This window comes from Nuphar pumila, chromosome 7, assembly GCF_984573655.1.
Source record: "Nuphar pumila chromosome 7, dmNupPumi1.hap1.1, whole genome shotgun sequence".
NCBI classification, from domain to species: Eukaryota; Viridiplantae; Streptophyta; class Magnoliopsida; order Nymphaeales; family Nymphaeaceae; genus Nuphar; species Nuphar pumila.
In genome coordinates, this window is record NC_143255.1 from 125,836,998 (window position 1) to 125,854,734 (window position 17,737).

The 17,737-nt window shown below is 37.0% G+C and overlaps 1 protein-coding gene across 2 annotated transcripts; it reads left to right on the top strand.

Annotated features, from left to right (window-relative positions):
• The first annotated feature begins 383 nt into the window (after positions 1-383).
• Positions 384-17,683, top strand: LOC149833386 (mitochondrial import receptor subunit TOM20-like). 2 transcript variants are annotated; one of them, XM_090015094.1, is made up of 6 exons: positions 384-516; positions 1,850-1,928; positions 11,758-11,927; positions 13,018-13,065; positions 14,592-14,678; positions 17,057-17,683. In XM_090015094.1, the coding sequence occupies exons 1-6, from the start codon at positions 409-411 to the stop codon at positions 17,180-17,182; spliced, it is 618 nt and encodes a 205-aa protein (XP_089871220.1). In that variant the 5' UTR covers positions 384-408; the 3' UTR covers positions 17,183-17,683. The 2 variants fall into 2 exon arrangements, with proteins under 2 accessions (XP_089871220.1, XP_089871221.1); XM_090015095.1 differs by lacking the exon at positions 17,057-17,683 and adding an exon at positions 15,225-15,408.
• Positions 17,684-17,737: the final 54 nt, after the last annotated feature.

Consider the following 17,737-nt stretch of genomic DNA (forward strand, 5'->3'; position numbering starts at 1 on the left):
ACTGAAAAACCGATTCGTATGCCAGACCGGCTCAACGTTACTCCAAAACCGGTTCTCATCCGTTATACCTTTCATGGACCGCACGAGTCGACCGGGCCACACGGACTCGTCTTTCTCTCGACCTCTGGAGAGCAGATCAAGTGATCCGCCAAATCACTTCTAGAAAAGAGATTTGGCATCCTCACCTTCCACAATGTACTCAAGGACAATGAGGTCCCTATGGGATGAAGCAATGCACGGTAAAGATATCAAATCACTTTCTTAAAGTGATTCGACAGATCACCTGATCTGCTCTCGGACGTCTGCCCTTCTTAGAAAAGAGAGCACTCTTCCCCGCTTCACTCTCTGTTACTCCGTGCCCTAGGGAGAGAGAGAGAGAGAGAGAGAGAGAGAGAGAGAGAGAGAGAGATGGACGATATTTCGATCCCTACCAGCGATCTCGATCGCCTTCTCTTCTTCGAAGCCGCGAGGAAGACGTCCGAGTTGAACTACGCAAAGGATCCCCTCGACGCCGACGTAAGCCTCTTCTTCTTCTCTAGGTTTCTCCCACGGTTAATAGTTTTCGGTAACTTCTTTATCGATCACACCCTCGGATCGTTTTCCGTTCGTTGATTCTTGCGACCAAGCGGAGAAACTCGATCTCTGGGGCCGTTTAGTCCAAATTCGCGAGTTCGGAACCCGGGAACGTTTAGTTCTAGCTTTTCGTTCTCGTTGATGATGCCTTTGGGCGTGCTCTAATCCTAGTACTATTCGTCGTTTCGAGACTGTGTAGTGTTTATAACTTATTTTGTTGCCGTCTTTTCTTCATTTCATCATTTCATCTCCTCTCTTTCCGATTCTATTTGGTTTAGAATCGCGGCGTGATCGTGGATGAATTGTTGCTTCTCTAAGCTCATGCACGCAAACACGCACATATACACAAACACATGATCTGATTAGTTCCATTGGTGAAAAAACATTAGACATTCTATCTTCTGAAACCTACATGTTTGATGTCATTTTGTCCTACAATAATCTCTATATGCCTATTATGAATCAGTGGCCGTCTAAGATCAATCAAACTTTGCGTCTTATTAACTAAAGGAACGCGACTTTGCTTTGTGGTGAGTTCAGCAGCAATCAGGAATTCATGTTATGTGTGCGTCTGCGTACACATATCTTTATGTTTTTAGCTGCAAAAACATGTCATTGCTAATGTGTTGAGGTGTTGTCAAAAGACCGTTTGGTTCACGAATGTGATCTTATTTTTTTGTCACGTGAAAAGTTGTTTTCTGCCGGTTCATTTAGTGTTCTTAATGGCCGTTTTGGTCTCTTGAAATTGGAATCAAAAGCTTGTTTCAGTGGATCACGGATGTGATTTCAATCAGTGGTGTGCAAAAAGAATGGCATGTATTCTTTCTCTCTATCTGCCTATTCGTTTTCTCTTGGCAGAACATGGATGCTGCCTTACTTTTTTTTTTCCCCTGCAATTCATAGTTGAAACGTTTAGGTTCACAGAATTGAAAGGTGATCCCGTGAAGTGGAATTGTCCTTTGGCTGATGGCATCTATATTCCTTGGAAAATGGTATAGATGCTTTACAAAATTAGGTCCTAAGAGGCCCATTTCCTTGTTTCTTATGTGTGGAAAATGCATTCTGTATTTCAAATGGCTCTGAAGTCTGAACACAGACTAAAAAGGTGCCACAAAGTTCTTGATCCATGGTATGTGCATTTAATTTCTTCAACTGAGCATGCCATGATGGTTACCTGTTGCTGATTTGGCATATGTGTTTGTTTTTTTTTGTGTCAGAAAGATAATGATAAATTTGGAAGAACTGGGCTTATAACTGTCGCAAATTTTGTTAACAGAATTTGACTAGATGGGGTGGTGCACTCTTGGAACTGTCTCAGTTCCAACAAGGACAAGAATGCATCAAGATGGTCAAAGGTAACACTCTTTTCGTTATGAATATCTTTTAAAGCTGTAATTTATTTCTTGTGATAATGTGTGTCCAGGGACTCACTTGGAGCTGTAATCTATTTCATATAATAATTAGTGTACTTGTTGAATGTGTATAGATATTCAAGGACTCATTCTGTAGGTCCCAGAACATTGAGGCTAACAAGACATGGCCTCTGTATTGCGGACTTGTCCCACAAACTCTGACTCAACAAAGTGGATATATATTTATACAGTCTCACGATGCAAGTTGTTTTGACTCAATTTGACATGGTCATTTTGATGGACCCTTGGATCATGGTTTTTTGACAAAAAAATACATTTTCTAAATTAAGAAAATTTGAAGGGTTTATGGTTGTCAATTTTACAATTGCTGCAAAAACCTGTTCAGATGTTAGTATCTGGTGGCCCAAATGCTGATCCCCACTAAATGGACCAAGTAGATTACATCTGTAGGTGTAGATTATAAAAAAAAGAAAGGCTACACATTGTCTCTCTCTCTCTCTCTATATATATATATATATGTGTGTGTGTGTGTGTGTGTGTGAGAGAGAGAGAGAGAGAGAGAGAGAGAGAGAGAGAGAGAGAGAGAGAGAGAGAGAGAGAGAGAGTATCATCGAACGCCCCAGGCGTGCGGCCTTGCGCTACGCATCTTTTTTTCTTTCAAAAAGATGAAAACTTGTCTTTTGTGCAAATTTTTTTGGGCCGCTGTTCGCGTGCACGATTAGTGGCGCAAAATGATCCGGTGTATCGTCAAACACTTTATGTGTTTGATGATATACGCTACTCTATATATATGTATGTATGTATTATGTATATGAAAAATATATGGTGGTTCTGTACCATTATACCATACGGTGGTACACGTTTTTGTGTGCATAGATCTAGCCACCAAATGGTAAATCGAACCAGACAAATATGTTTAGCATGATCTAACCTTACTATATGAGAAGTGAAATGAAAAGAGGCGGAAGCACCAATAGGGCAAAAGTCACTCTTTAAGAGTGACTACAAGAGCCACGAACACAAACACCAAATGTGCACACACAAAAACTCAAGAATATAGAAAATGACTTAAAGTCATAAGTTGGATTTATTGAAGAAAGGGAGAGAGGGGTGTAAAAACTCATACCTTTACAAGGGGGAACCTCCTCCTTTTATAGAGGAGGAGAGCACTTTAGAAGGACCATAAAGGGGGCTCCCTTCTAGTCGTTGGGAGCCCCAACGGTCATAAATATGACTGTTGGGGCCCCAACGACTAGATGGGTGGGCCCCCTTTATGGTTCCAAAAAGCAAAAAACAGAAAATAAAAAAGGAAAAAGAAAAAGGGGAAAAAAGAAAGAAAAGTAAAAAACAAAAAATACATATGGAATTACCAAAACACCCATATCGGGTTTTTGGTTTATACAAAATAGGAAAAAGCTATATAATTATGTATATATATATACTTATATATATACTAATGTATATATATAAGTATATGTATATATATATTTATATATACATAATTTAACATGCCCCCTCAAACTTTACGAGGAAAAGACCGAAAGTTTGCCAAGAAAAAACATGAATCGTAGAGTTGGGAGCGCCTTGGTGAAGAAGTCAGCTAGTTGATACTCTGAAGTGACATATGGCAATGTGATGGTCCTTTTGAGATATTCGTCTCGAACATAATGGCAATCCATTTCGATATGCTTGGTCCGCTCATGAAAGGTGTGATTGCTGGCAATGTATATCGCACTCTTGTTATCACAACAGAGCTTGGTGGGAGTGGAAATGGGAACGCCCATGTCACCAAGAAGACTTCTGAGCCACACAATCTCCATAGTTATCATCGCCATGGCCCGATATTCAGCTTCAGTAGATGATAAGGAGACCTTCTGCTGCTTCTTGCATCTCCACGAGATGAGAGATTCACCTAAAAAAATGCAAAGACCCGTAATCGAGATCCGATCATTGGGATTTCCTCCTCAGTCAGCATCAGTAAAAACAGTCAATTCAAGAGATGAGGAAGAGGATAAGAAGAGTCCCTTGGAGATGGTATTTTTGATATATCGCACAATTCTCATTACGGCCGCCATATGAACCGTAGTAGGAGCGTGCTGAAATTGGCTCGCTGCATGAATCGCATGAGCTATGTCTGGACGTGTGATGGATAGATAGGTGAGAGATCCAATTAATTGACGGTAGGGGGTTGGATCTTCAAGAAGAACACCATCTTCAAGTCTTAGTTTCGCATTGATAACTTCAAGAGTCTCCACTTTCTTTTCATCAGATATTCCTGATTTGGTACAAATTTCTGCAGCTAATTTCATTTGAGATAAGATGTACCCACGCGCTGAATAAGCCACTTCAATTCCTAAAAAATATCTCAAATAACCAAGGTCAGACATATCAAAAGTATCTTTTAACATAGACTTAACATCATTTACTCCCTTTTTGTCATTCCCAGTGATGATCATATCATCAACATACAGCAGAAGCATAATAATGGAGTCACCTGTCCTTTTGACAAAAAGAGCAGTGTCAGTATAACAAGAAGAAAAACCTAAATTGATTAATACATTACTAAACCTGTCATACCAAGCTTTAGGAGCTTGCTTAAGTCCATATAAAACCTTTTTTAATTTTAAAACTTTTCCATTTAAATTCATACCTGGAGGTGGTTCCATATAAACTTCTTCATTTAAATTACCATTCAAGAAGGCATTTTTAACATCAAGTTGAAAGATGGGCCATTTTTTAACAGAAGCTATAGCAATAAGGGCTCGAACACTAGTCATTCGAGCAACTGGGGCAAAAGTTTCATCATAGTCTACCCCATACTCTTGGGCATAACCTTTGGCTACCAACCTAGCCTTATATCTTTCTAATGAACCATCACTCTTAGTTTTTACTTTAAACACCCATCTACATCCAATGAGTTTCTTGCCATTGGGAGGATCAATGATTTCCCAAGTTTGTGCCTTTTTAAGGGCATTAAGTTCAAGCTCCATAGCTTCATTCCAATGAGCATATTGTTTAGCATCATTGTAATGAGATGGTTCATGAAAGGAGTGAAGAGCAAGAAGACATGCTCGATAATTAGGGGAAAAAGAGTCATAAGAAACAAATCTATTTGGAATCTTAGGAATACGATTTGATCTTCTTTGAGAGGTTTCTTCTATCGACTCACTTTGAGAAAATCTTTCAAGGGCACAAGGAGGATTTTTTTCATTCCTTCTAGAGTAGACTTGTATTTGTCTTGAAGCATTTTCTTCTAAGTTTTGGTCATTATTTGGATGTTCAACAAGATCTTCATTAAGAGGTTCATTAAGATCAATATGATCATCAATGATGTTTTCTTGAGGTAACAAGTCAAATAAAAAGGAATAGTCAATATTTTCATTTGGTTGATGCGAAAAACCATTTTCTTCTTCGAGGAATGTGACATCTTTTGAGATATAAAGTTTATTCTTAATTATGTCAAAACATCGATATCCTTTTTGTTTTTCGCCATATCCCAAAAAAATACATTCAATAGCCCTAGGAGAAAGTTTATCATTTTTGCGAGTTAAAACAAAGCATTTACATCCAAAAATTCTTAATCTTTTATAATCGGGAGACATATTGTAAAGTTTTTCAAATGGCGAAAGATTTTTCAAAGAGGATGAAGGGATTCTATTGATGAGATATGTTGAAGTTAGAACCGCTTCGGCCCAAAAGGATTTTGGGATATTTTTTGAAATCAATAATGTTCTTGTAGTTTCTATTATGTGCCTATGCTTTCTTTCCGCAAGACCATTTTGTTGCGGAGTGTTGGGACAAGAACGTTGATGACAAATTCCATTTTCTTTTAAGTAATTTTGAAAATCATTAGACATATATTCACCTCCCGAATCGGACCTAAGAATAGATAGATTTTCCAAAAATTGATTTTTAACCATTGCATGAAATTCTTTAAAGAAAGAGAAAACTTCAGATTTGCGACTTAGGAAGTATATCCACGTAAATCTAGTGAAGTCATCAATAAAGACCACATAATACGAAAAACCTCCTTTAGATAAAATTGGGGAAGGTCCCCACACATCGGAATGAACAAGTTCAAATGGCCGAGTGGTAAAATAACTTCTTTGAGGAAACGGAGTAGCTTTAGATTTTCCAAAAATGCAATCTTTACAAGTCATGTGATTGTCTTTACAAGTATTGTTCAAAAAAGGGAAGAGAGACATTTTTACAAAATTTGGATGACCAAGTCTCTCATGCCAAATTCCAATACTTTTGTCTTTAACAAGATTGCAAGATGACTTAGATGGAAGCGTCAAAAAGTCCATAAAATAGAGATCACCCCTTCTATGGCCTTGCCCAATCAGCTTCCCTGACTGGAGATCCTGCACGATGCAATCTTTAGGTGAGAAAGAGACTTGGCATCCATGGTCGGTGATTTGGGAAACAGAAAAGAGATTTAAATTAATTTTTGGAACAACTCTTACTTTAGGAACAAAAAAGTTTTGAGAATTTTTGAAGTCAAGTGTTCCAATACTTTCAATTTTTAATGACGTTCCATCGGCCGTTGAAACATAGGAGGACATGGGTTCGGAAAAAACATTTGAAAGAGAGTTTTTATGAGATGTCATATGAAAAGAAGCACCAGAATCTAGTATCCACATACCTGGAGGTGATGAAGAGTAGGCGATGACGGCTTCGGATGTTGAAGGAGAAGACTTGAGAAGGTGTTGGAGAACTTCAGAGATATGATTAAGAGTTTCTTTGATATCTCCTTCTTTGGTACTTTCTTCCTTCTTTGGAGAATTTTCTCCAACCGCGGCAACCTTTCCTTTAAGCTTTGGACAAACCGGTCTAATGTGCTCCGGTTCATTACAATAGTGGCATATGATTCCCTTTCTAGGCCCATTGATATTTTTGTTAAAGTGGGGAGGTCTATATGCTTTAACATTTGATCCGGGCCTATTAACGGCCAAAACCTCATCATTCTTAATGCTCAAGCCAAGTCGAGTTTCTTCTTGACATACCTCGGCAAGAGCATCTTCAATAGGTAGGGCTTTGCTTCTATGGAGAAGAGATGCCCTCACTTGTTCAAATTCCGGGCGAAGTCCATGAAGGAATTGAAAAAAGTGCTCCTTTTCAATTTGTTCCCTTCTAAGTTCAATATCTTGTAGAGCAACCCATTTGGGCTCAAGAAGGGCAAGCTCATCCCAAAGAGGGGTTAGAGAGCTAAAATAGTCCCGGACACTCATATCCATTTGTTTGGTGGAACGAATTTTTTCTTGACAAAAGAATTGCCGAGCAAGATCCTTTTGGGTATACATACCCTTAAGGAAAAACCAAGCCTCATTGGCCCTTCTAAACTTGGCAACATTAGCACAATTTTTAAGATCTACATTGTTCATAAACTTTCCCAATCCTCGATTTTGGATTGATGTTCATTAATGGCTTTGATGCGCTCATCGCCATCTAAAGCCTTTTCAACTTCATTTTCAATTTTGGTAAGAACAAGAGAGGGTTCGGGAGTAGTTCCCATAACAAAGCCCCAAAGTTTCTTACCTCTTAGATGATTTTCCATAGCGGAGGCCCACATGAGATAGTTGGACCCATTTAGCTTGAAAGAGAGCTCCACTTTAGAGTCATGTTCCATCGGCACCAAATATACTTCCTTTCTTCAAAACTTTGAGAGGCACGCTTTCCAAGATGACAAAAGAGAAGCCCAATCACCAACCGAGCTCTGATACCATGAAATGAAAAGAGGCGGAAGCACCAATAGGGCAAAAGTCACTCTTTAAGAGTGACTACAAGAGCCACGAACACAAACACCAAATGTGCACACACAAAAACTCAAGAATATAGAAAATGACTTAAAGTCATAAGTTGGATTTATTGAAGAAAGGAAGAGAGGGGTGTAAAAACCCATACCTTTACAAGGGGGAACCTCCTCCTTTTATAGAGGAGGAGAGCACTTTAGAAGGACCATAAAGGGGGCTCCCTTCTAGTCGTTGAGAGCCCCAACGGTCATAAATATGACTGTTGGGGCCCCAACGACTAGATGGGTGGGGCCCCTTTATGGTTCCAAAAAGCAAAAAACAGAAAATAAAAAAGGAAAAAGAAAAAGGGGAAAAAAGAAAGAAAAGTAAAAAACAAAAAATACATATGGAATTACCAAAACACCCCTATCGGGTTTTTGGTTTATACAAAACAGGAAAAAGCTATATAATTATGTATATATACATATATACGTATATATACTTATATATATACTAATGTATATATATATATATATATATATATATATATAAGTATATGTATATATATATATATTTATATATACATAATTTAACAGTTTTATCATGTTTAATATGTCATAAGATTTCATTTTTGTGACACTGAAATTCAACGGCTCACAATTCATGAAATTAAGGGTGGTTTAAAAATGGTATAAAATATCATATTTGAGTCAACTTTAACACAAGTAATAAATAGCATATGCTAAACATAATCCAACAGTTAGATTTTGCTTTTGGAGCTTAAATCTATGTAAATCAAGTGTGTACTACCATGAGCTATGGTGGTACAGTACCACCATAGAAGTGCCCGTATATATATATATATCTATATCTATCTATCTATATATATATATATATATATATATATATTGTAATGTGCAAGTTCCATACCATTTATCTTCCAGACTGTTCCAGGCACCTTTAAAAAACATATTTGCATATATTTTTTACTTAATCTAAATGCATAGATGTGATCTCTATGTTTTGTTTAGTAGAAAACATGTATTGGTTTAAACATTTTTTATGTTTAGATGTGTTTTTAACTGAACAAAAGAAATAAACAGTTCATATTACGCTAAAAACTTGATTAACTAAAAATCAAGTATGTTAAATTGATTCAATCCAAAACATGGTTCTTAGTGAATATGCAATGATAAACACATCTACAAGTTTGGATTAAGCATTAAACACATGCAAGTATGTTTTTCAAAGGGGTTTGGGATGGTCTAGGTGATAATATATATATATATATATATATATATATATATATATATAATGTTCCAGACCCCTTAATTGAAGTTCATATGGGGAGGTTGTTTTGACCAAAATCTGATCTCATGGATGTGTTCAACAGGGTCAAAATAGTAGGAATTGACCCATGGATCATACTCTTTTTGACGTAAAAAATGCAATTTTTTGAGGATTGAAAATGCAGTATATTGTAGGCAGTTGATTCTTTAACCCCCAGGAAATCTGACATACATGTGGGAACATGATCCAAGGACCAGTTTCTACTAAATCAAACATATAAATTGCATCTGAAGTGTCAGATGTGTAAAAAAATATTTTTTATCAGGGGATTTGGAACCCATGGGGGTAGCCAATATTTTTCATATATATATAATTATATATGATGTATGTGTATGTAGGTATGTCGGTATATAAAATCGGGAAAGTCTTCGTTGCGGATGTGTAAATGGTATCGGAGTTGAAACTCATCATAGGTGCAAGGTGTTTCGACTCAATCCGGCAAAGTAGTTGTGATCTACATGTTTTGTTTGGTGAGCGTCAGCCCTTGGATCACTGAATTCTGATGTGTGAGCAGATTGTTTTAGTGAATCAAATGTAACGTGTGTGTGTATATATAACTGAACATATTAGGCCCCATTTCTCGTTCTGCCCCATTCTGCCCCATAGTTTTGAAGTGTTTTATGATAGACCTGAACCGTTAGATGTGTTTAACATGCTCAATTTAGTGGGAACTGACTCTTGGATCATGTTTTTTTGATTAAAAAGCATGGTTTTATGAGCCGGGAAAAACTGGTACCTTCATAGCCATTGATTTTGGATCACCGGAAAAACTTGTATACAGGTCAGATCCCGGTGATCCAAAAGCCGGTTCTCACTAAACAAAACCTATAGATCACATCTATGGTGTTAGATGTGAGAACCCCCCCCCCCCCCCCCCCCAAAAAAAAAAAATGTGGTTTTGAGGGGGCAGATCGGGGCAGAACCAGTGCATTACTCTCTCTCTCTCTCTCTCTCTATATATATATATATATATATATATTTGTCCAAAGACACAAAATTCAAAGTCTGTTCCCCACTGAACAAAACATGTAGATCACATCTACAGTGCCAGATTGAGTCGAAACAACTTGTGCATATGATTTTCAACTCATTTATACCATACATCCTAAAGGAAGACTTTCCCTATAAAATCAAATATCTTTTCTTTTAAATCCTACTTCTGATAGCTACCAGAGGAATATCTCAGTCAAAGACTTGGAATTAAAGAGTGAAGGCATTGCACCCTAAGTGTAAATTGAATTTCACCAACCGAACAGAGCCTTAGATTAGATTAGCGGAGTCTTCTATTTGGTGTACATGAGCGATCAACTGCTGACAAGTTCAAGTCTCTATTCTCTAAGCAGACTAAACAATATAGTAGGTTATAATTTTCAACCAATAATACTAGAAAAGCATACATGGTGCACACACATACACACACATAAAACACATATATGAATGTTTTCTCCCCACAAGTCTTCTATCTTTCATGCATCTTGCTTGAAAATTGAGCAATCAATTGCTGACCGATCAAGTCCATGAGCCATGTAGTAGATTGTAATTTTCAACCAATGGTGCTTGAAATTGGAGTTCATGAGAAACACATGTTGCATGCACAGGAATGTATATATATTTATCCACAAAATATCTTTCACCTTGTACATGCATGTATGTGTATGCATGCATGTGTGTATGTATCTATGTTTTCATGTGTGCATGTGATTGTGTGAACAACTAGCTGAGAAGGTGAAGGACATTCTTGGGAGTAAACTTTCACACATTACATGTGGTGGCAGAAAGCTGTTGACCGTTACTTTTCAAGCTTACTTGGGTTTCTTAGCTTTATATGATATCTAGATATTTCAAACTTGCACTTGCACATAGTTACAAAATATTCCTCAGCCTTTTGCTTCTAATAAGCTGGAAACTACCCTAAATATAACTTCAATAGATTTTGACTGCATGTGTGTGGCGTGTGCGGGCATGGGCATGGGGGGGGGGGGATGTGGCTTGTCTGCATGTTCTTGTGCATGCATGCATGTGGTTGAGAGAGAGAGAGAGAGAGAGAGAGAGAGAGAGAGAGAGAGAGAGAGAGAGAGAGAGAGAGAGAGAGTTTGTGTTGTTAGCTTAGCAAACACATTTGAACTTTTCAGCCTGCTGTCAAGTAGCTCAATTTGATTACCACCCCTAAATGTTGGTGAAACATTTTTGAAGGGCTGTTTTCCTGTTTACATGCCTCTCTCAAAATGTTACCACCAAACTCAGTTTTGTTCTTGTGTGCCTCTATGGTCATAAGAATCTGAAAATTATTCAATGCTGGGAAGCTGTAAAAATGTTTCACTTGCATTTTCTAATAAGCCATAGTCTGGTATTTCAAAAACCTTTTAAAACTGTAGGGCCGTACTAAAGAACAGTGACTATTTAGACTAAGATATGTAGACTGATCTGGAAGTGTGCATATTTTACTATCTTGGCCATCTAACTTCTATATTCCATCTTGTTGGCATTCTCTCTACAATCTTGTGCCTGTTCTTGGAATTATACAAATGTTGTATGTTTATACCATTTTGTCCCAATAATATTGGCGTAATCATCTCATTAATTATTTGAAAACATACTTTTGATATGTGGCCTGTGTAAGGTTTGTTTCATGTGTCTTTGATCCAGGTCTGTTAGTCATGTAAAACATGTGAAGCCTTTTTAATGGGTTTCTGCTTCTAACCCTACTCTTTTGCCACTTCTTGAGCTAGATGCTGTTTCTAAACTTGAGGAGGCGTTGAAAGTCAATCCAAGAAAGCATGATACTATGTGGTGCTTAGGAAATGCACACACTTCCCATGCATTTCTTACTCCTGAGCATGATGTTGCTAAGGTTTACTTCAAGAAGGCAGCACAATATTTTCAGCAGGCAGTGGAAGAGGTATGCTTGGTCCTTGATAGTTATAACTTTGTATTCACTGTTTTGCTTACACTTTCACCATTCTTTTACAAGTGTTGAGTCACATGGAAGGTCATTTACTATTGTTGTTCATGAAGCTGATTTGCTATTGTGATTGACTTATTAGCCGAAAACACTGGTATTTATGATGTTTGTTCTGCTTTTTTTGGGAAAATGGCTTTAGACTTCAATATTTTCTGTTTGTTCAATATCTTGCATTTTAGAAATGGCATTGATTGCTTATTATTTTATGGTGCTTGATTCAGTTTTGCTGGTTGCAAAAGGGTCATGATTGCTAAGCAGGTGGTTTTGAATTTGTTTTCACTGGATCTTTTATTTATCTTTCTTTTTTTTTCCTGTGGATTGACAAGCATGTGTTAGGCCAATGACCTTATCATAAAGATCTGGTTTTGGTCTCATGGTTGGAATGTGTAGTTTCAAACAGTGACCAAGGGGTAGGACTGTCATGAAGTGGCATGGAACCCGAGCCCAACCAAATGAAAAACAAAAAGGGACTAAAGCATAAAGATAATTCATTTAGCCAAGAATAATGAACAACATATTTGTACATTCACAAGAACACCTAGAAATAAAGTAAAATAAATAATTTTATTAATAACAAAAATATGCAAAAGTTACAAAGCATTCTTACTACAAAACACTCAAGCACACACCCTATGTACATTCATCCTCTCTCAAGTCACTCATGCACATACTCACACTTTAAATAGAGAGGGGCAAGCCCAATGGCTAATTGGAAGAGGTCCAACGGCTAGTTGGTCAACTTAAATTGACCAAAAAATAAAAAGACAATAAAAAAAATTGTAATGACAAAAAATAAGAAAAACTCCTATTCTATTGTAAAAGTATACCTTATTTATAATTATCCTATATCCACTTAGAATAAACCAAACTAAGTACTCAATACACTAGCTTATAAATACAGAAAACAGCACAACGTTAAGTACATCTTAACAAGGACCTCTTTCTTGTAAAAAGAGTTATGCAGTCTTTCTTTTTATTTTGTTCAATTTTAAATTATGTTACTAACTGAAGTCATTTTCTTTTGCAGGATCCAGACAACGAGATTTATCTGAAGTCCCTTGAGTTGACTGCCAGGGTATATTTTCTTCGTTTATTACAATTACATTTCGATAAGCTTCCTTTTTAGTGTGATTAGGATTCATTAGTAAACCTTTAATGTTTATGATGTCCTTTTCATGATGTGCTGGTCTCTTAAGTTTAACTATTCTTGCATACAGGAACTAATGGCTATGTAGCAGGTTGTTACTACTCATCAAACCAATTTCTGGTGTATCTTTGATGCTTGTCACTGTGTTGAAGTGCTTATGTAACCAATCTGTTTGACTACCTGGCTCTACTTGTGGACCTTGCAATTAGTTTTTTTTATTATTAATTTTCTTGTCCTGTTTTCCTATTCCATCTGTTATATGTTATGTAGGGTCAGGTTGTTATTACTCATGAGAGTCATGAGACTAATTTCTAATGTATATTTGATACCGGTCACCATGTTAAAGAGCATGCGACTAATCTGTCGACTACTTGGCTTTGCTCGTGGATCTTGCAAATCAACTGTTTTTGTATTTTCTTGTCCTTTTTCCCTGTTCCATCTGTTATATGTTACGTAGGTTTGTTACCTAATGTAACGTAATGAGAAGCCACTTTAGGATAGTGGCACATGCTTTTGATGCATAGGCTGAGGGTGCTTTAATTCACATATATTGGAATCTCGGTAAGTGAGAAGTTTAGTAATAGGTCCATTTTTATCTTTTTTTTGTTTCTTAAAGCCTTCAGCCCTACTAAAAAAAAGAGAGGATATTGTACCATGGAAAACGACCTCAAAATCTTTATCTTGTGGCATTTTTTTTAATCTCATCTCTTATGTCATGAAAGCCAAGGCATAGCCTGAAGAAAATGGTGTTTTTTTATTATAATGAAGGAATATCATCTAGTTTTAGTTCCTTGACTTTTTTTTTTATTATTTAATCCTTAATTCATATTTTTATCCATCATTTCCTTATGTCTCTTTTTCTCGGTCAACTTCATTCTTCCACTCTTGGTTAGTAAGGTACGAAACGTTTTTCATCTATTTGTATGTAATCATGTAAAGATTTTAGGATTTATTCAAGGAAGGTCATGTATTGCACATATTCTTGCTTATTACTTTCTTAGCCTCATATTTAACTGGTTTATGTTTCTTGGGGTCATCTGCTATCGAATTATTTTTGCAAATATTTATATTAATGTTTCTGCCAATAAATCGAGTCTTTTGGAGGTTTTTTTAATGTATTTCCTCTTTTGTATGTGTTGCTACTGTTTATTAATTAGCTTAGTGCAAATTCAACTTTCTGAACAATAAGGTTCTATAGTAGTTTACTTAGGTAAGACTAAGAGCCTGCTTTTCAAATTACTATCTTATGTTTTGCTGGCTAGACTTCTGCTCTGTTGATTGCGAAAAACCGAAAACAATAGAAGTTCAATTCATGTTGTTTATAGATTCAGTGTACCTCTTGTAAAAATGAACGATCATGATTTGCCCTGTCATTAATTATTTGAGAGAATTCTTTGCACTTTACTGAGAGTTTATTTATATATTTATTTTTTTGGTTTCTTTGATTTCCACAGGCTCCTGAATTGCATCTAGAAGTCCATAGGCAGGTGCAATATCAACAGCAGGCTGCTACGAGTTCCTCTGCATCTTCCAATGTCAAGGTGAAGTTGCTATGAGGTTACGGAAAAGAAATTGTAATCACAAAAGTAGAAACGAGAAAATCATTGAGTATTTTTATCTTCCGGCTCGCTTCTTAGTTGATTTGATCAAATGTGTCTGTTCATAAATTTCATGTTCTGTGCGTTTTATACGGTGTTTGGTTTAATATCATTAATCACACACACTAGCCCATCCATTGAATTCAATGTAGGTCAGAGGATCTTTTTAAGATTCTAGAAGAGTGCTTTATTTAAGCATTGACTGTTGACTTATCCATCCAAAGGCTTTTGATTTTTAAGGGTTGGTGGTTATGCAAATTCACAAGAATTTTTAGAAGATTAGCAAGGATGTGAGGATACCTTCGGTTTTGATGTTTCTGATGGAATTTGATTGAAGTCTTTTCAACTATTCAATATATCACTTTGTCCTGTTGTCTATAGACCTGTTCAGATCAAACACGAGAGCCAAAGTCTAGTTTTGTTTGGTTAATAGCACATGTACTTTTAGTGGATAGATGCCTTATATGTCAAGTATTCTTTTTTATTCAGTGTTCACAGACGTTCTCATTGGTGCCATCACACTGTAGCACATGAGTAGCCATGGGAAATCGCTGTTGTTGCGCTGCCTATGTGGTGAGGCCACGTCCTTATTGATACAGGAGCTGAGATAGTTCACATTTGGAAGTGGGTACAGGCTCTACATTAGCATGTTCTAATTGGAAAGTTGTCTTGCAAGTGGTGATTTTGATGCATCTTGAGTTGATTTGTGACCTGAACTGCTTGTGGCATGTCTTCCATAAATGGCATAGACATTGCTTGCATTGCATACTAGCATTTTCCATATGGTTGTCTGGTGGGACCCTTGGTCACACATTGTTAATCAAATTTGCTTGTTTCCTTAAATTTTGATGCCATTTACTCGGGTTGCATGTTTAGTCTTATTTGAGGATATAAGTAATTTGAAGTGCAATCATGAGGTTTTGGCAGATTGCATGTCCCCATTTGCGGAAACTTGCCAATGTACAGCTTTTGTGCATAAGGGGTAGTTTACATCATTTGTGTGGATGTCATTGTGGTTCTGCCTATTATACACTAGGATGACCCCAGTCTATCTGGGGTAAGGTATCCAAAAAGCACATGAAGACCTGGTTCAATCCCCACCCTTAATGGTACATCCTTTATGGGATTAGTGGTCCATCTTAGTTAAAATGATACTTTAACAGTGAAGAAGAGTATTATATTACACGTGATAGCGGTGGACACCAGTACAGACAAGCTTGAGTCTTGACTGTGCAAGTTCAATAAATGTACTATACGGGACAGTTAGCTCCATGGAATGCTTTGAATGTGGATAATTGAGAATTCTATTACTTTGTACAAGGTGAATAGAAGTCTATATAAGTTTCTTTGGAGTGAACTGCCTTAAACCATTTGCTAGTTCGAATCGATACTACTTACTGGAAGCCTGTAGTGTGGCTTTTTGCGATGTATTGCTTTGTCTTTATATATTGAAGATGGAAGCCATTAAAGTCCTTTTAGAACAGTGCATGGTGCATGCAGCCTTCATCAAGGTGGACCAGAAGTGGTGATTCAGATGAGATCCAGATCAAAGAACAGAAGATGAAAAATTGGAGAAGCAATTCTGTGATTTCATCAAATGAGTTCAAGAAAGCCAACCAAACTATTAGTAATTTCTCAACAGATGTGTGAGATTTTTGTTGGATATTCTTTGAAAGCTTAGTGATGATATAGCTCTTGGCAGGATGCATTGTGCCATTCCTGCCAGTAGGGATATAAATGACATTTTTTTCGTACTGAGATCTACAGGTTGCAAGTACTTTTAACTTTATTTGGCATGCTTGTACCGGATGTGCTCACTGACTTGTCTATGCTTTCACAGAAAAAAGAGAGGAAAGATCACTAAACAATTTAATCTGGTTAAGGTTTCTCAATTCTCAAATAAATATTGCACAATCAGTTAAAAGGCTGGTAAAATATCAAAATTTTATCCAGTAAAGATCCAACTCTAAAGGAGAAAGCAACAGGATTAAAAAAGGTCAAACTTTATTCTTCCCGATTCTCTTACAAGGCTTGCAAACTGGGGGTCCAATGCTTTATCTGATAATTAAGCTGGATTGTATTGGGATGGTCCAGGATGTACCTAGGTTGGAACTGAACGTGACCTGTTTTCTGCCCTTCACCTCCCATGTGGCTGTTGTTCTAAAATGATGTGTGTGTGATCTATGTATAAATTGGCTATAAAATAGGCCTTGATGATGATGCTGATTATGTAAAAAGAAATATATCTTCTTGTTCAAGTTGGCTGTTAATCTGTTAATTACACTGACACCTCTCTCTCTAACAAACATTTTTTTTCGCAGAACATGAAAAAGAAGAAAAGCAGTGATCTCAAATATGATATATTTGGGTGGATCATCCTTGCAGTTGGTATTGTTGCATGGGTTGGTATGGCAAAATCACATATGCCTCCTGCTCCACCTCCATGAGAAGAGCCAATGCATAGGCCGAATACTTATCTCAAGGTAACTTTGTTACTGTTGAATTTCACCAGGAGGAAGCGGTGCTTTTTGGTCCTCTTTTTGTTCGATTCCTTTTGCAAGTTCTGAAGGCATATATATGAGTTGAATCAGCATCCCCCATGGTTCCTACCCCATCCACATGTGAGCTACTTCAGAGAATTCTATATCACAGAGTTGTTTATGTTTCTTTTTTTCTGCGCTTTTTAACAAATATTAATTGCCTTGTCATCTTTGTTTTAATGGGGAGAATACTTCGATATTGAGATGAGGATCATATCATACGTCTGGGTTGGTACCATTTGAGTAGATTTAGGGCTTGATTTCATATGAAGACTAGTGCTGTGCGGTCTGACTGGTAGGCAGGTACTTATGGCTGGCTGGAGTAGGTTGAATTTGTTTAAGTTACAGATCTTGTAAGAATTAATAGATTTGAAGAAGAAGATGAAGGTTTTGATCCAATTGAAGAAAGGAATCTCTTGGCCCCTTATGACCTCACTTGTGGGGCAAACACATCAAAAGTAA